The sequence below is a fragment of the Heptranchias perlo genome, unplaced genomic scaffold (genome assembly GCF_035084215.1).
Source record: "Heptranchias perlo isolate sHepPer1 unplaced genomic scaffold, sHepPer1.hap1 HAP1_SCAFFOLD_382, whole genome shotgun sequence".
Lineage (NCBI taxonomy): Eukaryota > Metazoa > Chordata > Chondrichthyes > Hexanchiformes > Hexanchidae > Heptranchias > Heptranchias perlo.
Window position 1 is genome coordinate 82,638 of NW_027139394.1, and position 26,489 is coordinate 109,126.

Genomic DNA, 26,489 nt, shown 5'->3' on the forward strand with positions numbered 1-26,489 from the left:
CGTTGTTACTGAGTTGTATAAACGTGAGCTGTTTCTTGAACTCGGCAAAGTTGTACCCTCAACCTTTGCTTGAGGTGCTCTTCCACTTGTATACAAGTTGGGGTTCAATAAAGTTTCTCTTTGTACTACTTGTTTGGGTGTTAATGCATTGTATAGTAATAAGTAATATTAAGTTTCTACACTGTCAGCCTGTGAATCCTCCCACTATCCCAGGGAAAGGTGTGAAGATACGAAAACAACATCACACTGGGACAGAGGCAACAGGTGGTGTCGAAAACTTAAACTTAATATTACTTATTCTATACAATGCATTAACACCCAAACACTTAATTCAGACAAGCGAGAATTTATTAAGAAACTTGTATACAAGGGAAGAGCACCTCCAAACAATGGTTGAAGGTACAGCTTCCTCGAGTCAGTGAAACAGCTCATATTTATACAGTTCAATAAGAACGCCCATCTGCTACAGGATATGGGCGTACACATACATTCTTTATTGGCTCAGGTAGTTGGTCAATCAAGTAGTGAGCCTGCCCCCTCCGAATGTCCATAGCCCTTTTTTATCTTGGCACGTAGGCCTCGTAGGCCTGAGCATTCTCATCCTCCTCACATTTCTGTCCTGGTTATCAGTAGGGCTGAAGTCAGTCTCAAGGCCACATGGCCTTTCAAGAAACTGTATTCTCATTATATTTTTGTAGTCAGCAATACCCTTATCTGCTAGGGGGGGCAGACGGTACTAAGCACCTGCTCAGCTAACTTAATTATCAACATACCAAGGTTTAAACGTAATTACACAATTGTGCTTCTATGTGTGTGCTGTAGCTAACCTATTATATGAGCTAACAAAGAGTTAATATGGTCAAATATCTCTTCATGCATTGTGACATTAATATGGTCAGGTATCTCTTTATGCATTTCCACAGTGGATATAGGCTGGCTGGGGGAGACAATGTGGGGGGTGGGATTCTTGGCCCAAAGTTGTAACTGGGATGGTTTTTCCATGAAGTTTTAAGACAAGCAACTTACAGGTGAGCTGCACATTTGGATAGCTACCTGCCTGTGTAAAATATTAAACAGACAAGACCAAATTAGTTTTCACACAATGATGTTAAAAATTCTGATTAAAAACTATTCTGATTTTCTTTCTACCTGCAACTTTTCCATTGATTGGATATACTCTGATAAATTCACTCTCCCACCAATCACATTGCCACAAGCTCTGGGACATTCATATTCATGAGCTGTCTCCTAGTATCCCCTCCCCTCTGGGATGTTCTGGGAATGTGTGAGAAGTTGGTCCAGTTCCTGACCTGCTTCATATTCATGAGCTGCCTCACCTTATCCCCTCCCCTCAGGCTGGGCTGGTGTTCCACTCAGGTCTGAAGGAGGATTTGGGTTTTCTGATGCTCCGGGCTGGTCCGATCTTTCTCCAGGATTCTCCAACTGCTTGTCTCAGCCAGGGAGAGACGCGTGGATTTTATTTTTGTCCCTGTCCAGACGGCGCAACTCAACATGGCTAGCCTGTCTGGTGTCTGGCCCCGTCCTGGACTCCTTCAGCTAGCAGTTTTTCTACAAGTCATCTGTTTGTGTTTAGCTCAAGTAAGTTCATGGGAGAGAGAATGGCCACAATGGTTTGGTGGCAGAGCCTGGGTTAGAAGAATTGTTTACATCTTAAAATGTCTTTTAGTTTTTGATAATGTGATTGAAATTGATTTTAATAACAATCTAAACTTTACTCTTCTAAAATCCTTGCGGTTTGGTCACTGAATTACTTTCTGCTGTTCCCTTCACATCCAGCCTTCTGCAGAAAGGCTTTTTGAGAGTGGGCAGTCACAAGTAAGGGGCAGACTAGTCAGAGTCCCTAAATGGCCAGTGAGGGACGATCCCTATGTTTGCACTGCAAGTTTATCAGGAATTAACAGGAGCAGGACCCATCATCTGCAGTCCGGCTCTTATATAAAAAAAAAACCCTTCAGTATCACTGGAAAAGTGAAATTTAATGGGAAATTACTGATCCCGAGTGAACACCGCAAACTTTTCAAACTCCTCTCCCCAACTCTGCACTGGTTTAAATTAAAAGTGAGCAGAGGCTGCTGCATCAGATTCAACTCATATGGATCCTATTTTCTGTGTGTGTAGAGAACTGCAGGGATGTGGAAAGGTCCTGAATATTCACGATAAATCAGCAGCACGTCTGGGGCATGGGGGACCCGGGTCAGAGCCGAGCAGTGACAGTCCAGGAACCATTGCCACAGTAATCGGCAAAATTCCGCTGCTGTTTCAAGACACTGTCCATAACCCAGGGGCTAGACTAAAGCCTCACTGTTATAGAAATATAGTGTGAAAATCTCACGGTATAAGGACATTCAGCCCATCGTGTCAATGATCAGTCATTCTATCCCACTCTAGCTCTATCCATAAATTAAAAACAAATCCTCGGATAACATTTCATGAAGTATAATTGACCTTCTCTCTCCACCCCACTCCTGGATCATCTTCTGTTTTCTCATTCATTAGGATAATGCGTTTTATAAATTTTTGCTCCATTGCTTAATTCTCTCTCTATCATACTTGCCAGGGTCCGAGAGGTGAACAAGATGTATCGGGTGCCCCGGGCCCAGCAGGGATTCCTGGAGCAGACGGAATAGATGTGAGTGTGAATGTGTTTCCAGGAGTTTGTGTATCGAAGGGGTTTTGGACAAAGAGCCGCTTTGTCCCAGGTGCCAGACGGTGCACCGACAGGGGGAGCGCTGCACCGGGTCTCGGTGGATCTGACAGACTGGGAGCTGGTTTTGGGGAGCAAATTTATTCCATTATATCCTTAAATACTTAATAAGAAATTCAGCAAATCCATAATCTACTTCAAACAAATTCAGGGTTGGATTTTTTTTAGTATGAAGGCTATTTGAACAGAAGGCTAAGTGACAAACGTTTTCAACAGCAAAGGATGCAAGTGGGTTGTAACAGTGTGATGTGTTGTGAAAGTTTGAGGCGAGTCAGACTCGGGATTATTACTAAACTATGAAGCATACAGATTAAAACCGGGATAAAATGCAACCGAGATATTCATAGCTGACCTAATGAAGGCAAGAAGAGTTAAACCTAATGGATATTAATAGAAGCTATTGAACAGTGACTGTATGAAGTGTCAGACCAGCATTGCATTAGGGTAAGATTATTGTTTAATCCATCAATAACTCCAGGGTCCCATGTAGTCATGATGTGGAGATGCCGGTGATGGACAAAGTCTTGGAGCATCAACCACACTACAGTTTAATTCAGTGTTACAACTGTCTGTAAGAAGTGGACAAAGGGATAGGACAGTGGAGTATACAATAGAGAAAGCATTGTGCATTATTTCACTGTTACCGGAAGGAGTTTATTTTCCAAAGGTTTTCCTGCTGCAATAACGGAATGTGTGTTGTTTCTCCCTCTAGGGGGACTCTGGACCCCCTGGCCCCCCTGGTCCACCAGTAAGTGACTCTTCTCAATTAACCTAAAATCGGCACCTTCAACATCATTAGAGAAAGATTATTTTAACCTTTGTATTTAAAGAAAATTAACAAGAGTCTTTTCACTGTATTTAGGGAGCAAAAGGTGAATCGGGTGACCCTGGTCTGGATGGAACTCAAGGTGACCCAGGATATGATGTGAGTACCTTTTGGTGAAGTGCTGCACGTTACATGTAATTACTGTATTTGTGTTGGTGTCAAAAGCCTCCTGTATCTTGGGGATGGCCAGTCACTGTTAAATATATTGTGTATTTGAGTGTCTCTGTCCTTCCTCATGCTTCACTTGGAGACACCCAGGGAATGTGCTGTAATAAGGAGCCGTTCTTCGGGAAGAAAGACCCCAGCTCTTGGATTATAAATTCAATCTGTTTCCTGATTTTGCCTGATGCCTACCAGCCCCATATACACAGTCCGACTGAGGATTTATTCTTCAAACATCCCTACACTCGAGATAGAGAATCTGCACTGTCTACGCCTCATGTACCAGAATGATGATTTGCACTGACTGCACCACATCGAATGGCAATCTGCACTGTGTACACCCCATCTACTGAGAATGAGGATCTGTACTGTGTACACCCCATCTACTGAGAATGAGGATCTGTACTATGTACACCCCATCTACTGAGAATGAGGATCTGTACTGTGTACACCCCATCTACTGACAATGAGGATCTGTACTGTGTACACCCCATCTACTGACAATGAGGATCTGTACTGTGTACACCCCATCTACTGAGAATGAGGATCTGTAGTGTACACCCCATCTACTGAGAATGAGGATCTGTAGTGTACACCCCATCTACTGACAATGAGGATCTGTAATGTGTACACCCCATCTACTGAGAATGAGGATCTGTAGTGTACACCCCATCTACTGAGAATGAGGATCTGTACTGTGTACACCCCATCTACTGAGAATGAGGATCTGTACTGTGCACACCTCATCTACTGAGAATGAGGATCTGTACTGTGTACACCCCATCTACTGAGAATGAGGATCTGCACTGTGTACACCCCATCTACTGAGAATGAGGATCTGCACTGTGTACACCATATACTGAGAATGAGGATCTACACTGTGTCCACCCCATGTACTGAGAATGAAGATTTCCAACATGTAAACCCCATGTACTATGAATGAGGATTTGTGGCTTGCATACCCCATGTACCGATAATGAGGATTTGCACTGCATACACCCCAAAGACTGAGCATGAAGATTTGCATTGTGTACACCAAATGTACTGAGAATGAGGATCCGCACTGTGTACACACCATCTACTGAGAATGAGACTCTGCACTGTGTACACCCCATGTACTAACAATCTGCACTGTGTGCACTCCATGTACTAAGAATGAGGATTTGCTCTTTGCACACCCCATGTACCGATAATGAGGATTTGCGCAGTGTACACCCCATAGAATAAGCATGAGGATTTGCACTATGTACACCACATGTACTGAGAATGAGGATCTGCACTGTGTACACCCTGTGTACTGAAAATGATGATCTGCTCTGTGTACACCCTATGTACTAAGAATGAGGGCCTGCAGTGTGTACACCCCATGATTCAAAACTATACTCTGTACATCCCATGGACTGAGCATGAGAATCTACACTGTGTACACCCCATGTACCATTAATGACAATTTGCACTGTGTACTCCCCTTGAACTGGGAATGAGAATTTGCACTGTGTACACCATGTGGACTGAGAATGAGGGTCTGTACTGTGTAAGCCCCATGTACCAAGACTGTAGATCTGCACTCTGTACAGACGATGCACCGAGAATGATGATCAGCACTGTGTACACCCCATGTACTCAGAATGAGGATCTGCACTGTATACACGCCATGTACTCAGAATGAGGATCTGCACTGTATACACGCCATGTACTGAGAATGAGACTCTGCATTATGTACACGGCATGTACTGATAATCTGCACTGTATACATCCCATGTACTGAGAATGAGGATCGGCACTGTGTACATCCCATTTACCGTTAATTACAATTTGCACTCTGTACTCCACATGAACTGAGAATTAGGATTTGCACTGTGTACACACCATGTACCAAGAATGAGAATCTGCACTGAGTACACTCCATGTACTGATAATGAGAATCTACATTGTGTACACCCCATGTACTGAGAATGATAACCTGCATTGTATACACCCCGTGTACAGAGAATGAGGAATTGCACTGTTTACACCGCATGTACTGACAATCTGAACTGTGTATGCCCCATGTACTGAGAATCTGCACTGCATACGCCATGTGCTTAGAATGATTATTTGGACTGTGTAATCCCCATTTACTGAGAATGAGACTCCGCAGTGTGTACACTACATGTATTGACAATCTGCTCTGTGTGCGCCTCATTTACTGAGAATGAGACTCTGCACTGTGTACACTGCATGTATTGACAATCTGCACTGTGTACACCCCATGTACTTAGAATGATGATCTGCACCATATTCACGCCATGCACTGAGAATGAGGCTCTGCACTATGTACACCACATGTACTGACAATTTGCACTGTATACATGCCATGTACTGAGAATGAGAATTGGCACTGTGTATACCCCACATACTGAGAATCTGCACTGCACACACCATGCACTGAGAATGATTATCTGGACTGTGTACACCTCACATACCAAGAATAAGAATTTGCACTGTGTGCACCCCATGTTATGAAAATGAGAATCTGCACTATGTACACCCCATTTACTGAGAATGATGATCTGCAATGTGTACACCCCATGTACCGACAATCTGCACTGTCTGCATCGCATGTACTGAAAATGAGGATCAGCACTGTGTTCACCCCATGTACTCAGAGTGAGGATATGCACTGTGTAAACCCCATGTACCGGCAATATGCACTGTGTACATACCATGTACTGACAGTCTGCACTGTGTACACCCCATGTACTGAGGATAAGGATCTGCGCTGTGTATTCCCCACGTACACAGAATGATTATCTGCACTGTCTACACTGCATGTACTGAAAATGAGGATCAGCACTGAGTACACCCTATGTACTGAGAATCAAAATATGCACTATGTATACCCCATGAGATGATAATCTGCACTGTGTACACCCCATGTACTGAGAATGAGGATCAGCACTGTGTACGCCCCATGTACTGAGGATGAGGATCAGCACCGTGTACACCCCATGTACTGAGAATGAGGATCTAATTGTGTACACCCCATGTGCTCAGATTGATGATCTGTACTGTGTACACTCCAAGTACTGAGATTCTGCACTTTGTACACCCCGTTACTGAGAATGAGGATCAGCACTGTGTATACCCCATGTACTGATAAATCTGCACTGTGCGCATCCAATGTACAGAGAATTACGATCTGCTTTGTGTACACCCCATATTCTGAGAATAAGTATCTGCACTGTGTACACCACATTAAGTGAAAAAGAGGATCTGTGCAGTGCATACAGTCCATTTTTCTTAGAATCATAGAAGTTTACAACATGGAAACAGGCCCTTCGGCCCAACATGTCCATGTCGCCCAGTTTATACCACTAAGCTAGTCCCAATTGCCTGCACTTGGCCCATATCCCTCTATACCCATCTTACCCATGTAACTGTCCAAATGCTTTTTAAAAGACAAAATTGTACCCGCCTCTACTACTGCCTCTGGCAGCTCGTTCCAGACACTCACCACCCTTTGAGTGAAAAAATTGCCCCTCTGGACCCTTTTGTATCTCTCCCCTCTCACCTTAAATCTATGCCCTCTCGTTATAGACTCCCCTACCTTTGGGAAAAGATTTTGACTATCTACCTCATCTATGCCCCTCATTATTTTATAGACTTCTATAAGATCACCCCTTAACCTCCTACTCTCCAGGGAAAAAAGTCTCAGCCTATCCAACCTCTCCCTATAAGTCAAACCATCAAGCCCCGGTAGCATCCTAGTAAATCTTTTCTGCACTCTTTCCAGTTTAATAATATCCTTTCTATAACAGGGTGACCAGAACTGTACACAGTATTCCAAGTGTGGCCTTACTAATGTCTTGTACAACTTCAACAAGACATCCCAACTCCTGTATTCAATGTTCTGACCAATGAAACCAAGCATGCTGAATGCCTTCTTCACCACCCTATCCACCTGTGACTCCACTTTCAAGGAGCTATGAACCTGTACTCCTAGATCTCTTTGTTCTATAACTCTCCCCAACGCTCTACCATTAACGGAGTAGGTCCTGGCTCGATTTGATCTACCAAAATGAATCACCTCACATTTATCTAAATTAAACTCCATCTGCCATTCATCGGCCCACTGGCCCAATTTATCAAGATCCCGTTGCAAACCTAGATAACCTTCTTCACTGTCCACAATGCCACCAATCTTGGTGTCATCTGCAAACTTACTAACCATGCCTCCTAAATTCTCATCCAAATCATTAATATAAATAACAAATAACAGCGGACCCAGCACCGATCCCTGAGGCACACCGCTGGTCACAGGCCTCCAGTTTGAAAAACAACCCTCTACAACCACCCTCTGTCTTCTGCCGTCAATCCAATTTTGTATCCAATTGGCTACCTCACCTTGGATCCCATGAGATCTAACCTTATGTAACAACCTACCATGCGGTACCTTGTCAAAGGCTTTGCTAAAGTCCATGTAGACCACGTCTACTGCACAGCCCTCATCTATCTTCTTGGTTACCCCTTCAAAAAACTCAATCAAATTTGTGAGACATGATTTTCCTCTCACAAAACCATGCTGACTGTTCCTAATCAGTCCCTGCCTCTCCAAATGCCCGTAGAACCTGTCTCTCAGAATACCCTCTAACAACTTACCCACTACAGATGTCAGGCTCACCGGTCTGTAGTTCCCAGGCTTTTCCCTGCCACCCTTCTTAAACAAAGGCACAACATTTGCTACCCTCCAATCTTCAGGCACCTCACCTGTAGCTGTCGATGATTCAAATATCTCTGCTAGGGGACCCGCAATTTCCTCCCTAACCTCCCATAACGTCCTGGGATACATTTCATCAGGTCCCGGAGATTTATCAACCTTGATGCGTGTTAAGACTTCCAGCACCTCCCTCTCTGTAATATGTACACTCCTCAAGACATCACTATTTATTTCCCCAAGTTCCCTAACATCCATGCCTTTCTCAACCATAAATACCGATGCGAAATAGTCATTTAGGATCTCACCCATCTCGAGTGGTTCCGCACATAGATGACCTTGTTGATCCTTAAGTGGCCCTACTCTCTCCCTAGTTACTCTTTTGCCCTTTATGTATTTGTAGAAGCTCTTTGGATTCACCTTTGCCTTATCTGCCAAAGCAATCTCATATCCCCTTTTTGCCCTCCTGATTTCTCTCTTAACTCTACTCCGGCAATCTCTATACTCTTCAAGGGATCCACTTGATCCCAGCTGCCTATGCATGTCACATGCCTCCTTCTTTCTGACTAGGGCCTCAATCTCCCGAGTCATCCAAGGTTCCCTACTTCTACCAGCCTTGCCCTTCACTTTATAAGGAATGTGCTTACCCTGAACCCTGGTTAACACACTTTTGAAGGCCTCCCACTTACCAGACGTCCCTTTGCCTGCCAACAGATTCTCCCAATAAACTTCTGAAAGTTCCTGTCTAATACCATCAAAATTGGCCTTTCCCCAATTTAGAATTTTAACTTTTGGGCCAGACCTATCCTTCTCCATAGCTATCCTAAAACTAATGGAATTATGATCACTGGTCCCAAAGTGATCCCTCACTAACACTTCTGTCACCTGCCCTTCCTTATTTCCCAAGAGGAGGTCAAGTTTTGCCCCCTCTCTAGTCGGGCCATCCACATACTGAATGAGAAATTCCTCCTGAATACACTCAACAAATTTCTCTCCATCCAAGCCCCTAATGCTATGGCTGTCCCAGTCAAAGTTGGGAAAGTTAATGTCCCCGACTATTACCACCCTATTTTTCTTGCAGCTGTCTGTAATCTCCTTACATATTTGCTCCTCAATTTCCCGTTGACTATTTGGGGGTCTGTAGTACAATCCTATCAACGTGATCTCTCCCTTCTTATTTTTCAGTTCTACCCGTATAGACTCAGTGGGCGAACCCTCGGATATATCCTCTCTCACTACTGCCGTGATGTTCTCCCTAATCAAGAACGCAACTCCTCCTCCTCTCTTACCTCCTGCTCTATCTTTCCTATAGCATCTGTACCCTGGAACATTGAGCTGCCAGTCCTGCCCCTCCCTTAGCCATGTTTCGGTAATAGCTATAACATCCCAGTCCCATGTGCCCATCCATGCCCTGAGTTCATCTGCCTTGCCCATCAGACTTCTTGCATTGAAATAAATGCAGTTTAATCTAGACTTCCCTTGGTCTTTGCCCTGCTTTCTCAGACCATCTGTCCGGTCATGTTTTGTGCACTCTCCCTTACTGCCTTTTGTTTCTGTCACCACTTTACTTCCCACTGACTTCCTGCATTGGTTCCCATCCCCCTGCCACTTTAGTTTAAACCCTCCCCAACAGCACTAGCAAACACTCCCCCTAGGACATTGGTTCCAGTCCTGCCCAGATGCAGACCGTCCAATTTGTACTGGTCCCACCTCCCCCAGAACCGGTTCCAATGTCCCAGGAATTTGAATCCCTCCCTCTTGCACCATCTCTCAAGCCACGTATTCATCCTAGCTATCCTGTCATTCCTACTCTGACTAGCCCGTGGCACTGGTAGCAATCCTGAGATTACTACCTTTGAGGGCCTACTTTTTAGTTTAACTCCTAACTCCCTAAATTCAGCTTGTAGGACCTCATCCTGTTTTTTACCTATGTCGTTGGTACCTATATGCACCACGACAACTGGCTGTTCACCCTCCGCCTCCAGAATGTTCTGCAGCCGCTCCGAGAATGATGATCTGCACTGTGTACACCCCACGCACCGAGAATGATGATCTGCAATGTGTACATCCCATATACTGAGACTGAGGATCTGCAATGTGTATACCCCATGTACTGAGAATCATGATCTGTACTGTGTACATCCCATATACTGAGATTGAGGACCTGCATTGTACATGCCCATGTACCAATGAGGAGAGATATTTGCATTCAGTAATGTGGATGTATTACTAAGAGCAATGCCAGCCTATGCCCACGCTGTATTGGGCTAATAGATGCTATGGCATTGTGCCAGCATGTCTCTGTGTTCCTATCATGCAGGACATGCTGGAAACAGAACCACCTGCAGCTGACATCTTGGATACGTGTGAATCTGCGGCCCTGTACAATCTGACCTTCAACTGATGGATTCTTGGCCTCCTCGAGTGATGGAGGTCGTCCTGGGAAATTCTACAATAACCTTAAACTCCGCCCTGCAACCGCCAGTGCCCCACAGTAAGCTGTTCATTGAATACTGCCTCTCACTTTGTACATGGAGGGAGGTCCATGAAACAGGATTCCTTTTCCAATTCTACAGACTTTCTTTTGTTTTCCTTTGAAATTGGAATTATGCCTCATATATTTTGTGCGAAATAGGTTACAGAGGTGAGCGGTGAGCTATCGGTCTGGGTGGGCCTTGAGAGAGATCCGTGTTCTGATGATTCCAGTTCACCAATCCCTTCTACTCATCTGGCCTGCCCGAGATTGGGAGTGTGACCAGTAATGTGAACATGTTTGACCGGGGCCAGACACCTGGTGGAGATCTTTATTTTGTTGTGCAGAAAATAATCAAGTGAGATCTGCAATCTTAAGCCTCAACATTTCAATGAGCTCAAGAGGCACAGTGTGTGTGTAGCACAACCAATCAGTGGGGGTGGGACAATGTGTCTGTTATTACATTGTACTGACACAGTTTGGTCCGAGTGTTTGAGAGTTGTTCCCTGTCAACATTCAATCCTGGACTCTGAAATTAGAAGTCCAGTCAGATCCCCACATGCAGAATCCAGGAGTTCATTACCTATTGCAGGGCTATAGGGAAAGAGTGGGACTAATTGGACAGCTCTTTCAAAGAGCCGGCACAGTTATGATGGGCTGAATGGCCTCCGTCTGTCCTTTATGATTCTATGATTCTAATAAAAGGCGAAGTGATTGGTTCAGTAATGACATTCTGCTCTGAGCAATGTTTAGCATTATTTGTGAATATGACATATAATGTTTGCTAAATCTGCCAGTTCACCTAATGACATAATATCAATGGAACAGCAATCTTCATTTTCATTGGACAGGGAGAGTAATCTCTGTGATGCTTTTGATTCTTTCTGTCTTTCTATGGCACTGGATTTGTTGCTGGTTTTGTTGAGGAGAGGAGCTGAACTTTTAGTGCATTGACCCAAAATGATGTTTAAAACCTGGGACGGGCAACAGTGAATGACGAGCTTTGTCTCCAGCCGTTGGTGAACCTTTTAACATACGAAAAATAACAGACAGGAAAAGACCTACTGGTCCATCCAGCCTGTCCCACACAGTTGTGATACCTTATACATCACAATACAGACACTCTCCACCCCAATCTCCTGAGAGAGGCAAAAAAGTCAGATAAAAACGCAGGCCAATTAGGAAAAAGAATTGGAAAATTCCTCTCCAACTCCCTTGGTAATATATTCGTAGCAACATCCCAAAACAACGAAATGTCTAACTGATTTAAACTGTTAGACCTGAGTGAAAGGCCAAGTCCCCTCGTGTAGGACACACAGGTTAAAAAGAGTGGGCGAGAAGATGAGGTAAATGGAGACATCGTGATTAAGTGACCCCAAACTTGACTGTTAAAAACATGAAGATTGTAGAATGGAAATAAGAAGATCTACATTTAAAATGCTGAGAAAGAATGAGCTTGAGTAGGAGACAATGCAACAAGTTTCAACACAATGAAGATATGTAAAGATGAGGACGTGTGTGGGATGGCATATTTGAGGCTTAGGAGGTACAAGAGACCAGAGCGATGTCTATTGAAGACCAGTTGACTTGGAGAGATTATTTTGCGAATTGTTCCAGTAACATGTAGTGACTTCTCGGTGAAAACACTGGATGACATTTTTCAGTCACTCGGTAGGGACAGGCTAGATTCAGTGGCAATCACCCACGGTAAACATACTGTGACACAGTGATTCTACTTTTCACACATGGTGCTTCAGAGATCATGAGACAACAGTTGCAAGAGCTGCAGATGCATTGAGAAGAATATCAAGAAACCTACCTGAGGAATGAAAATGCAAGACATTCCACGATAACACAAAAACCTTGTGGTAGAACCCGCACAGAAATAATGGAAAAGGAGCTTTTCATTCTTGCTTTTAGGGAGCCTCAGTGATCGGGATCGGAGAATAGTTCTATGCTAATTTGGCAATTATCATTTTTATATTGAAATAATTATTGGGAAGAGATTTATGCAGAGATTTTTAGAATTGGCACTTTCAACATCTCAGTAATGCCACTTTGCTGATGAGAGAAACCAAAAGCTAATTATTATTGTGTTCGTAGTAAGTGATCAGTGCTCACAGAACGGCAAGGGAACTTAAATATAGTGTGCATGCTGTTCATTACCCATCTTCCTCAGCCATGTGCTCTGGGCTCACACCTCACTATATTGTCCTTTTATTTCAATCACCACCCTGATTGTATCAACCATAAGTCATGGAGAGGAATTTACCAAAGGCAATGGACTGGATTGGGCCATCTCAAAACGTGGCCCCATCACAAACTCCGTTCCCGAGCCACCAACTCCATCCCTCTCCCTGACCACCGTCTGAGGCTGAACCAGACCGTTCGCAACCTTGGCGTCCTATTTGACCCTGAGATGAGCTTCCGACCCCATATCCTCTCCAACATTAAGACCGCCTTCTTCCACCTCCATAACATCGCTTGTCTCCGCCCCGCCTCAGCTCATCTGCTGCTGAAACCCTCATCCATGCCTTTATTACCTGGAGACTTGACTATTCCAATGCTCTCCCGAACAGCCTCCCAGCTTCCACCCTCCATAAACTTGAGCTCATCCAAAACTCTGCTGCCCGTATCCTATCTCGCACCAAGTCCCGTTCACCCATCACCCCTGTGCTCGCTGACCTACATTGACTCCCAGACCGGCAATGCCTCAATTTTAAAATTCTCATCCTTGTTTTCAAATCCCTCCATGGCCTCGCTCCTCCCTATCTTTGTAACCTCCTCCTGCTCTACGACCCTCCAAGATCCAATTCTGGCCTCTTGCACATCCCAAATTTTAATCGCTCCACCATTGATGGCCGTGCCTTCAGCTGCATAGGCCCTGAGCTCTGGAATTCCCTCCCTAAACCTTTCTGCCTCCCCACCTCTCTCACTTCCTTCAAGATACTCCTTAAAACCTACCTCTTTGACCAAGCTTTTGCTCACCTGTTCTAATATCTCCTTTACGTGGCTCAGTGTCAAATTTTGTCTGATAACGCTCCTGTGAAGTGGCTTTGGACATTTTACTACGTTAAAGTTGCTATATAAATGCAAGTTGTTGTTGTTGCAAGGGCCCAGCTCAAAACATGGACTGGTGCACGTCCAACAATACTGCTGTCTTGATGACATAAACTCCAAAAACTGCCAGAGAAAGTATTACTGTATTTCATGCAGAATAGGGATTCAGGCGATTGGCTAAAGAAACAAAGATGACATGGGGAAAAACCTTTTTACACAGCGAGTGGTTAGGATCTGGAATGCACTGCCCGAGGGGGTGGTGGAGGCAGATTCAATCATGGCCTCCAAAAGGGAACTGGATAAGTACTTGAAAGGAAAAAATTTGCAGGGCTACGGAGAAAGGGCGGGGGAGTGGGACTAGCTGGATTGTTCTTGCATAGAGCCGGTGTGGACTCGATGGGCCGAATGGCCTCCTTCTTTGCTGTAACCTTTCCATGATTCTATGAAATGACTTCATAAACTGTGAGAGCAACATACTTGTTTACGAACATTTAGACGCAGAAACTGTGTTGTAGCCATCTCCAGCCTAAATATTTTATATTTTCTACATTCAATTAGGTTAATTTTGTACCTGCTATAAACCTCATTGTAAGTGTGGAGGCCATTACTGACCGCAAATGTCCACCATGATAGTCTTCTGAAGATAGCAATGGATGTTGCCTCACATGACAGGAAAAGGGGTAGCAAAGAACTATGAAGGAATTCCTTGAAAATTACTTGACAGGACAGACCAGCAACACAGACATGTGTGGCGTTATGTCTGGGAAACGCTATGGATGTTGTGTTATTTTACTGTTACCACATTCTCACTTTCTGGTAACAAAGGCTGAGGGTTGGCCTGCTTTTTTGATGGATTACCTTCAGAATAGAAATAAGGGACCATAGTCAGTGAAGGAATTGACCTCAGTGATCACCTTTCACCCTAAGACCTGGGTTTGAATGCATCCCGCCATTAACATTAACTTACGAAAGGTTACCAGGGTTGTCAAATGAAATAATTGATTGAAATTCAATTATTTCTGAACACTGGATTTGACAGTGAAGAATCCAATAGTGGACTCCTGGAATTTGGAGTCAAAGTGGACTTCCAGTTTCAGAATCCTCTTTTTATTTCCTAGTTTCAGAATCCTGATTGAACAGTGCTACAGTTCTCATCTTAAACATTCATACCTAACTCCCGTCAGTGTGTATATTCACATTGAGTGTAGTTGAGTTTCATTGAACAGATGGAATCAAAAATAGAAGAATTTTCAAACCATAATATTAGCTCTTCAGTTTCAGGAGCAAGTAACGGAGCCACTGGGATGAGAAAATGTCATCATGACACAGCACTCCTCCCCCACAGCAACTGGTAAAATCCCCTGTCCTCTCCCAAGGACCTTCGACCTGTCCTATGAGCAGCACGTTTACTGAGCAGTTAGAGAGCTGGGCACTTGGTTGGACTGAAAAACTATCGGATTAATTAAAAATGTATCTTAACTCCTACTTTCTTTTGTTCCTCACACAGGGTTTAGAAGGTCCTAAGGGAGATGCAGGGATTGATGGAAGGCCGGGTCCCAAAGTGAGTATGATGCCCAACAGTTCTACGTGAAGCAGGTTGATGAGTGACTGAGAGGTGTTGTGGGTGATGACCTTTCACAGACACTGAAACACCACATTGGGAAGGCTGGTTAGGGATGAGGGAGAGAAGGATTGTAAAAATGATAGGCTATTGCTGTGGATTGTCGTAAGTTTATGATTTTGGCGTTCATTCAAAACATCGCGTAACGTTAGACTTCAATGTCTCCTTTGAGCCTCGATGAAGACTGGATGACCATTAAGACTTGATGCAACATTAACAAGATCATCTAACAGTTTACTTGAATATCTTTGTACGATTCCCTCTCATCCTTCCCTGAAGGCACTGGAAGCTTCTGGGGTTATGATTAAGTGGGTGATGTCTGCCCTCTGGTGTGGGCTTCATGTAAGCCAGAAGAGTAGGTGTCAGCTCAACTGCAATGATGTGAGGGGTGATGAGCTCAGGCCGGCTGACACTGTTCAGGGTCACATATGAAGAAAAGACACTTGAATAATGTGGAGTCTCCACCTTTCTGAAGTCTCTCCTCCCTCGGGACTTCAGTTATGTGGAGAGACTAGAGAAGCTGGGATTGCTCTCCTTAGACCAGAGAAGATTAAGGGGAGAACATATGAACATAAGAAATAGGAGCAGGAGTAGGCTATACAGCCCCTCGAGCCTGCTCCACCGTTCAATAAGATCATGGCTGATCTGCGACCTCAACTCCACTTTCCTGCCCGATCTCCATATCCCTTGATTCCCCCGAGAGTCCAAAAATCTATCGATCTCAGCCTTGAATAAACTCAATGACTGAGCATCCACAGCCCTCTGGGGTGGAGAATTTCAAAGATTCACAACCCACTGAGTGAAGAAATTCCTCCTTATCTCAGTCCTAAATATCTGATTCCTTATCCTGAGACTATGCCCCCTAGTTCTAGACTCTCCAGCAAGGGGAAACATCCTCTCAGCATTTATCCTGTCAAGCCCCCTCAGAATCTTATGTTTCAATGAGATCACCTCTCATTCTTTTAAACTCCGGAGAGTATAGGCCCATTTTACTCAATCTTTCCTCATAGGGCAACCCTCTCATCCCAGGAATCAATCTAGTGAACCTTCGTTCCACCGCCTCTAAGGCAAGTATATCCTTCCTTAGATAAGGAGACCAAAACTGTACACATTACGCCGGGTGTGGTCTCACCAGAGCCCTATACAATTGCAGCAAGACTCCCTTACTCTTGTACTCCAACCCCTTTGCAATAAAGGCCATCATACCATTTGCCTTCCTAATTGTTTGCTGTACCTGCATGTTAACTTTCTGTGTTTCATGTACAAAGACACCCAAATCCCTCTGAACTCCAACTCTTCATAGTTTCTCACCATTTAAAAAATATTCTGTTTTTCTATTTTTCCTATCAAAGTGAATAACCTCACATTTCCCCACATTATACTCCATCTGCCACCTTCTTGCCCACTCACTTAACCTGTCTATATCCCTTTGCAGTCTCTTTGTGTCCTCCTCACTGCTTACTTTCCACCTAGCTTTGTATCATCAGCAAACTTGGATACATTACACTCAGTCCCTTAATTTAAGTCATTAATATATATTGTAAATAGCTGAGGCCCAAGCACTGATCCCTGCGGCACTGCACTAGTTACAACCTGCCAACCCGAAAATGACGTGTTTATTCTTACTCTCTGTTTTCTGTCCATTAACCAATCCTCTATCCATGCTAATATATTACCCTCTATCCCATGAACCCTAATCTTGTGTAACAACCTCTTGTGTGGCACCTTATTGAATGCCTTTTCAAAATCCAAATATACTACATTCACTGGTTCCCCTTTATCTACCCTGCTAGTTACAGCCTCAAAAAACTCTAATAAATTTGTCAAACATGATTTCCCTTTCATAAAACCATGTTGACTCTGTCAACCCATATTATGATTTTCGAAGTGCCCTGTTACTAAGTCCTTAATGATAGATTCTAGCATTTTCCCGACTACTGATGTCAGGTGAACTGGCCTGTTTTCTCTCTCCCTCCTTTCTTCAATAGCGGGGTTACATTTGCTACCTTCCAATCCACAGGGACCCATCCAGAATCTAGGGAATTTTGGAAGATCAAAAGCAACGCATCCACTATCTCTGCAGCCCCTCTTTTAAAACCCTAGGATAAAGGCCATCAGGTCCAGGGGATTTGTGGGCTTTTAGTCCCATTAATTTTTCTAAAATCTTTTCTTTATTAATCTTAATTACTGTAAGTTCCTCGGTTCCCCACAATTTCTGGAAATTTAATGGAGGTGTTCAAAATTATGAAGGGTTTTGATAGAGTAAATAAGGAGAAACTGTTTCCAGTGGCAGAAGGGTTGGTAACCAGAGGACACAGATTGAACATAATTGACAAAAGAACCAGAAACAAGATGAGAAGAATTTTTTTTATGTAGATAAATGGAGTCGAGGTACAGATCAGCCATAGTGTAATTGAATGGAGCAGCAGGCTTGAGGGGCTGAATGGTGTATTTCTGTTCCTCTGTCCACCATCAACCTCAGGGATCACCAGGAAAGGGGGAGGGATGGTGATAGACCCTGGGCAGCGGTAGAAATCCTACTGAGTTGTGGGTTGGAGGGTGGGGGCCTAGTAGTGAGGGCGCCTCTCTCTCCATTAAAGCTCCCATATCTCTTTTCAGAGGTCCTGTTGCTCATGGAATTTTAAGCATCTTTTGGGGGCTCTCCAGCTGCGACAGTGACTCCGGTCTCTCCCGGCGCTGGGGTCCACAGATTCATCCCTGGGAAAGGGAATAAGACTGAAGTTAGGAGCAGGTGGGCTGATAATTATATTGGATGCTACGATGTTAAATGAGATGATGCCACGGTGGGTTAGCGCACTGCCCTTTCACCTCTGTGGTTTAGGTTCAAACCCAGTGTTGATTAATGTGCTGAAAGTCTTCTCTCTCATGGGGGTATAAGTGTGTGGAATGAGATTTAGATAGTCTCAACTGGTGCTACATTGGCAATCCTTCAGATCAAAGGATTAAAATCGCACTATATTGATATTGGTGGTCGAGACTAAAGATTCCTCAGTCTGTTATTTTAATAGAATCAAAGAAGCATAGAAAGGTTACAGCATGGAAGGAGGCCAATGGGCCCACTGAGTCCGTGCTGGCTCTCTGCAAGAACAATCCAGCTAGTCCCACTCCCCCGCCTTATCCCCGTAGCCCTGCAAATTTTTTCCTTTCAAGTACTTATCCAGTTGCTTTTTGAAGGCCATGATTGAATCTGCCTCCACCGCCCCTTCAGGCAGTGCATTCCAGATCATAACCACTCACTGCCAGTCACCTTAAATCTATGTCCTCTGGTCCTTGAACCTTCCTTCAATGGGAACAGTTTCTCTCTATCTACTCTGTCTAGAACCTTCATGATTTTGAACACTTCTATCAAATCTCCTCTCAACCTTTACTGTTCCAAGGAGAACAATCCCAGCTTCTCCAGTCTGTCCACGTAACTAAAGTCCCTCATCCCTGGAATCACTCTAGTAAATCTCTTCTGCACCCTCCCGAAGGCCTTCACATCCTTCCTAAAGTGCGGTGCCCAGAACTGGACACAATACTCCAGTTGTGGCCAAGTCAGTGTTTTATAAAGATTCATCATGACTTCCTTGCTTTTGTACTCTATGCCTCTATTTATAAAGCCCGTTATCCCGTATGCTTTTTGAACCACTTTCTCAACCTGCCCTGCCACTTTCAACGATTTGTGCACAAATACCCCCAGATCTCTCTGTTCCTCCACCCCTTTTAGAGTTGTGCCCTCTATATTGCCTCTCCTCATTCTTCCTACCGAAATGTATCACTTTGCATTTTTATCCTTGTTAAGTTCCAGGTCTATCATGTTTGTTTCACAGAGCAAACTCAACCCAAGAGATAGCTGCCAAGTGGAAATCTTTCAATGTTGCAGTAAGAGTGACTCTTGCCATTGGGATTAAGGGCACATTAACAGTACAACTGTAGCACTGGGACAAAGTGGTTTCCCTTGCGGCTTGAATCCAAAGCAAAGCCCAGCGGGAATCCCTGAAGGAAAGAGTCTCACTCTGATGTGCATTGGAGTCACTTTGGTCCTCGATACCTCCAGTTTACACAATATTACATTACATTTTCCTACATCACAACAGTGACTACACTTCAAAAGTAGCTCATTGGCTGTGAAGCGCTTTGGGACGTCCTAAGGCCATGAAAGGTGCTATATCAATGCAAGTTCTTTGTTTCTTTCCTTGTTTCTTTGTTTCTATTCTTTCTTTCTTTGTGTACGTACATACAAACACAAGTTTAGGTACATGGAACTGGAGGAGGCTATTCCAGCCCTCAAGCTTGTTCCACCATTCAGTTGGAGACGGGAGAATTTATAATGGAGAATAAGGAAATGGCAGAGAAATTAAACAAATACCTTGTGTAGAAGACAAATACCATGGTGGAAGACACAAAAAACCTCCCAGAAATACTAGAGAACCAAGGGTCTGGCGAGAATGAGTAACTGAACGAAATCAGTATTGGTAAAAAAAAAGTACTAGAGAAATTAATGGGACTGAAAGTCGATAAATCCCAAGGACCTGATGATCTTCATCCCAGGGTTTTGAAAGAGGTGGCTATAGAGATAGTGGATGCATTGGTTGCCATCTTCCAAAATTCTGTAGATTCTGGAACGGTTCCTGCAGATTGGAGGGTAGCAAATGTAACCCCACTATTTAAGAAAGGAGGGAGAGAGAAAACAGGGAACTACAGACCTGTTTGCCTGACATCAGTAGTAGGGAAAATGCTAGAATCTATTATAAAGGATGTGATAACAGGACACTTAGAAAATAATAATCGGATTTGGCAGAGTCAACATGGATTTATGAAAGGAAAATCATGTTTGACAAACCTATTGGAGTTCTTTGAGGATGTAACTAGTAGAATAGATAAGGGAGAACCAGTGGATGTGGTGTATTTGGATTTTCAGAAGGCTTTCGATAAGGTGCCACACAGGAGGTTGGTGAACAAAGTTAGAGCACATGGAATTGGGGGTAATATACTGACATGGATTGAGAACTGGTTCACAGACAGAAAACAGAGAGTAGGAATAAACAGGTCTTTTTCAGATTGGCAGACTGTGACTAGTGGGGTACCGCAGGGATCGGTGCTTGGGCCCCAGCTATTCACAATCTATATCAATGATTTGGATGAGGGGACCAAATGTTATATTTCCAAGTTTGCTGATGACACAAAACTAGGTGGGAATTTGAGTTGTGAGGAGGATGCAAAGAGGCTTCAAGGGGATAGACAGGCTAAGTGAGTGGGCAAGAACATGGCAGATGGAATATAATGTGAAAAAATGTGAAGTTATCCACTTTGGTAGGAAAAACAGAAATGCAGAGTATTTTTTAAATGGTGAGAAATTGGGAAATGTTGATGTTCAAGGGGACCTGGGTGTCCTTGTACATGAGTCACTGAAAGCTAACATGCAGGTACAGCAAGTAATTAGGAAAGCAAATGGTATGTTGACCTTTATTACAAGAGGATTTGAGTACAGGAGCAAGGATGTCTTACTGCAATTATATAGAGCCTTGGTGGGACCGCACCTGGAGTATTGTGTACAATTTTGGTCTCCTTACCTAAGAAAGGATATACTTGCCATAGAGGGAGTGCAACGAAGGTTCACCAGACTGATTCCTGGGATGTGATTCCTGTGGAGGCTCAGTCGTTGAGTACATTCAAAACAGAGATCGATAGACTTCTAGATATTAAAGGCATCAAGGGATATGGGGATAGGGCAGGAAAATGGCGTTGAGGTCGAAGATCAGCCATGATCTTGTTGAATGGCGGAGCAGGCTCGAGGGGCCGAATGGCCTACTCCTGCTCCTAATTCTTATGTTCTTATGTTAGATCATGGCTGATCTGTACTTCAACTCCAATTACCCACCTTTGCTCCATATCCCTTGATACCCTCTCAGTCTGGAAAGCTCCAATTAACCCAACATCCACAGCCTTTTGGGGGAGAGAGTTCCAGATTGTTGATACCCTTTGTGCAACAGTGCTTCCTGATTTTCCTCCTCAATGGCCCAGCTCTAATTTTAAGATTGTGCCCCCTAGTTCTGGATTCCCCCAGAGGAAATATTTTCTCTGCATCTACCCTATCGAATTCCTTCATCATTCTAAATCGATTAGATCACCTCTCAACCTTGTATACTCAAGGGAACACAAACCAAGCAACCTGTCTTCATAATTTAACCCTTTAAGCTCTGGTATCATTCTGGTGAATCTGCGCTGCACCCCCTCCAAGGCCGATATATCCTTCCTGAGGTGCGGTGCTCAGAACCGAACATAGTGCTCCAGATGGGGTCTGACCGAGGCTCTGTACAACTGAAATCTCACTTCCTCACTTTTGTATTTCAACCCCCTTGCGATAAAGACCAAATCTTGAGATAAAGGTTTAGTGTCAGCCGAATCCCTTTGCACCAACATTAAACTCTAACTGCCCGCCAAGTGATGCTGCATTGAGACTGCAGAGTGGAGAGAATGTTGCTCTACATCTGATAACTGATAATTCCTGGGAGTGCTCAATGTTAAAAAGAAAAAGCAGAAATATGTTCCATTCGCCAGCAATGAAAGCTGTAACCTCATTGAGCAGAATTCCCCCTCCTCTCCCCAGAATGTACTGAATCAATGTAAAAGGCTTGAGAAAAATGAAACGACTCTTTAAAAGTCTATTATTGAGAATTAAACTAAAAATAGAAAGAAACCCAAGGTGCAGTTATTCCCTCTGAAAGGCAAAGAGTCGGAGTGCTCTGTTTCAGACATTGGTCCCATTGCCCTGTCCAATAAAAGGTTCCTCAGTTGGGTGTCGGTCAATATGGAGCAGACGTTTCACAGACAGCCTGTGTTGAGGATGGAATGTGCCAGCTTCCTGTGCGGCTGTAATGGGCGTTGAGGCAGAGGCTTGTGTTTGTGTTTCAATATCACACTAACCCTACAGTTTGAGAAGGAACTTTACACCCTGAGGTACTTCCTCTGGCACGGCCTGAAAGGGCTCCTTCATCTTGTAGCTGCATTCCGATCCCAGCGAGCATGGTCGAAGTGCATACTCTCTGATTCCCACTGCTACCTGTGCCCAGTTCCAGCTGTGTTCTCTGCATATTGGATGGTGGGGAGAGGGGCGGGGTGGAGGCAAGGGAGCGGCGGGGTGGGGGAGGAGGGGCTAATGTGCCAAAGGCAATGGTATCACAGTGAAATGCAAACCTGCCAGTCAGTGCAAGGAACTCCTGCCTCCCGGGATCATCACCTGTCACACTGTGACACTAGGACCAACACTAATATTACAGGAATAAATGTATTCAAACACAGGAATAGATTTATTAATCCTTAACTAATAAACTAAACAGTAAAAATCAAATTCTAAATCCAAATAAGTGTCAATATTTCACTAATGCTTGCTGTGCTGTTCCTCCGTTTGTCTATCCATCTATTCTATCAGTTCCTCTTTGAGGTGGCAGCTGTGGCTCACTGGTAGCACTCTCGCCTCTCATTCATGAAGGTCATGGGTTCAAGCCCCACTGCAGAGACTAAGCCTATAATCTTGGGTGATACTCCAGTGCAGTATAGGGGGAGTGCTACAGTGTTGGAGGTGCCTGTCTCTCAGCTGAGATGTTAAACCAAGGCTCCATCTGCCCTCTCAGGTGGATGTGAAAGATCCCATAGCTCTATTTGAAGAAGAGTGGGGGAGTTCTCCCCAGTGTCCTGGCCAATATTTATCTCTCAATCAACATCACTAAAACAGTCAAATATCTCCAATGAAAATGGGCAGAGATGTATAATGGGCAGCTGATCTCAGATCGCAGTTTTACACTATCGCTCAAAGTCACATTTACCCCAAAGGAAACATTTAAACTGTCCTTTCTGTCCAAATATTTATAATGGTGGGTCTCCCCTGGTGCGACTGATGGTGAGTCATATGATGAAGCTGCTTCATACCATGTGACTGATGGTCTTACTCTGCTGCTAAAATGCAGCTCTGTGTAACTTGGCATGCCCCTTAAAAACTACAAAGTCTACTTGTTATTGAGTAAACACTGGGTGAGTTCATACAGAGGTCAGTGAACTGACTGCAGACGTTCTGGCTCTGATATTTGGTGTTCCCGGATATATAAATATACACAACTAAATATATATCCAGCAACATTCCCTTCTCAACAAAGTAGCCTTTATAGAGGGACAGTAGTTATATTTAAAGTCTTTATCTGTCATATAAAATTACTGCTTAAGGAACAAGAGATGAAAGTGCCAATTAATGGAAAAAGTCCTTGGGAAGAGCTGAATTTCTGTGACAAATTAATCTGACAGTTCGATGCCTCAGATTGCATCACAGCTGTGATCCCAGGATTATTACAGGGTGTAATTTGAGGCTTTTTCTATGACTGACTAATTAATAACAAACGGATTAGCAGCGCCAGCAGGGAGCAAATACTGAATCTTTCTTAACATGTTGGTGCATTGACCTCTGTATTAACTGTGTAATGGCTGGATTGCATTCACTGGAGTGGGGGATGTGGTGAGGACGAGTGTGCCCCTCTCTAATCCACATCCCATCTATGAAAGGTTGACTCCATGCATCCAATTCAACAGGTTCTCAGTGAGAGAAACTGAACTTCCATTCTCATGGCCCACCATCACCGACTGTTATTGTTCCTCTGAACTTTTCTCTTCTGTCCCTCTGAAACTCCAAATATCAGACCACATCCCACTCCCCCTCCCCTTCTGCTTCCATGTGTTGAAAACAAGACATATTACACAGTCTTCTGGTCAATTTATTCTTCCCCAGGGCCCCAATCACTCCGTCTCCCACCCGCTGACTCCCCACCCGCTGTCTCCCCACCCGCCGTCTCCCACCCGCCGTCTCCCCACCCGCCGTCTCCCACCCGCCGTTTCCCACCCGCCGTCTCCCCACCCGCCGTTTCCCACCCGCCGTCTCCCCACCCGCCGTCTCCCCACCCGCCGTCTCCCCACCCGCCTTCTCCAACCCGCCGTCTCCCCACCCGCCGTCTCCCCACCCGCCGTCTCCCCACCCGCCGTCTCCCCACCCGCCGTCTCCCCACCCCCCGTCTCCCACCCGCAACACAGGCACTCACTTTACTGTCACCCCCTCATTGTTCTAAAACCCACACTGTCACCCCCTCATTGTTGCAGGTACAGGTCTCACTGTGAGACCCCTCCTCCGCATGTTACAGGTTCAGGTCTCACTGTGAGACTCCTCCTCCCCATGTTACAGGTACAGGTCTCAGTGTGAGACCCCCCTCCCCATGTTACAGGTACTGGTCTCACTGTGAGACCCCTCCTCCCCATGTTACAGGTTCAGGTCTCACTGTGAGACCCCCTCCCCATGTTACAGGTACTGGTCTCACTGTGAGACCCCCCCTCCCCATGTTACAGGTACAGGTCTCACTGTGAGACCCCCTCCCCATGTTACAGGTACTGGTCTCACTGTGAGACCCCCCCTCCCCATGTTACAGGTACAGGTCTCACTGTGAGACCCCCTCCCCATGTTACAGGTACAGGTCTCACTGTGAGACCCACCCCTCCCCATGTTACAGGTTCAGGTCTCACTGTGAGACCCCCTCCCCATGTTACAGGTTCAGGTGTCACTGTGAGACCCCCTCCCCATGTTACAGGTACTGGTCTCACTGTGAGACCCCCCTCCCCATGTTACAGGTACTGGTCTCACTGTGAGACCCCCTCTCCATGTTACAGGTACTGGTCTCACTGTGAGACCCCCTCCCCATGTTACAGGTACTGGTCTCACTGTGAGACCCCCTCTCCATGTTACAGATACTGGTCTCACTGTGAGACCCCCTCCTCATGTTACAGGTACTGGTCTCACTGTGCGACCCCCTCCTCATGTTACAGGTACTGGTCTCACTGTGAGACCCCCTCCCCATGTTACAGGTACTGGTCTCACTGTGAGACCCCCTCCTCATGTTACAGGTACAGGTCTCACTGTGAGACCCCCCTCCCCATGTTACAGGTACTGGTCTCACTGTGAAACCCCCTCTCCATGTTACAGGTACTGGTCTCACTGTGAGACCCCCTCTCCATGTTACAGGTACAGGTCTCACTGTGAGACCCCCTCCCCATGTTACAGGTACAGGTCTCACTGTGAGACCCCCTCCCCATGTTACAGGTACTGGTCTCACTGTGAGACCCCCTCCCCATGTTACAGGTACTGGTCTCACTGTGAGACCCCCCTCCCCATGTTACAGGTACTGGTCTCACTGTGAGACCCCCTCTCCATGTTACAGGTACTGGTCTCACTGTGAGACCCCCTCCCCATGTTACAGGTACTGGTCTCACTGTGAGACCCCCTCTCCATGTTACAGATACTGGTCTCACTGTGAGACCCCCTCCTCATGTTACAGGTACTGGTCTCACTGTGCGACCCCCTCCTCATGTTACAGGTACTGGTCTCACTGTGAGACCCCCTCCCCATGTTACAGGTACTGGTCTCACTGTGAGACCCCCTCCTCATGTTACAGGTACAGGTCTCACTGTGAGACCCCCCTCCCCATGTTACAGGTACTGGTCTCACTGTGAAACCCCCTCCCCATGTTACAGGTACTGGTCTCACTGTGAGACCCCCTCCCCATGTTACAGGTACAGGTCTCACTGTGAGACCCCCTCCCCATGTTACAGGTACAGGTCTCACTGTGAGACCCCCTCCCCATGTTACAGGTACTGTCTCACTGTGAGACCCCCTCCCCTGTTACAGGTACTGGTCTCACTGTGAGACCCCCTCTCCATGTTACAGATACTGGTCTCACTGTGAGACCCCCTCCTCATGTTACAGGTACTGGTCTCACTGTGCGACCCCCTCCTCAAGTTACAGGTACTGGTCTCACTGTGAGACCCCCTCCTCATGTTACAGGTACAGGTCTCACTGTGAGACCCCCTCCCCATGTTACAGGTACTGGTCTCACT

General features: G+C 45.1%; 1 protein-coding gene across 1 annotated transcript in view; it reads left to right on the plus strand.

Moving 5' to 3' along the window:
- Positions 1–1,423: 1,423 nt before the first annotated feature.
- LOC137311688 (collagen alpha-2(IX) chain-like) overlaps positions 1,424–26,489 on the plus strand; it is a 139,557-nt gene continuing 114,491 nt past the window's right edge. The window contains exons 1-5 of the mRNA XM_067978754.1: positions 1,424–1,599; positions 2,579–2,650; positions 3,438–3,473; positions 3,588–3,650; positions 15,450–15,503. Of these exons, the coding sequence (XP_067834855.1) occupies positions 1,513–1,599; positions 2,579–2,650; positions 3,438–3,473; positions 3,588–3,650; positions 15,450–15,503 (312 nt within the window). The 5' untranslated portion in view covers positions 1,424–1,512. The remainder of the gene's footprint in view (positions 1,600–2,578; positions 2,651–3,437; positions 3,474–3,587; positions 3,651–15,449; positions 15,504–26,489) is intronic.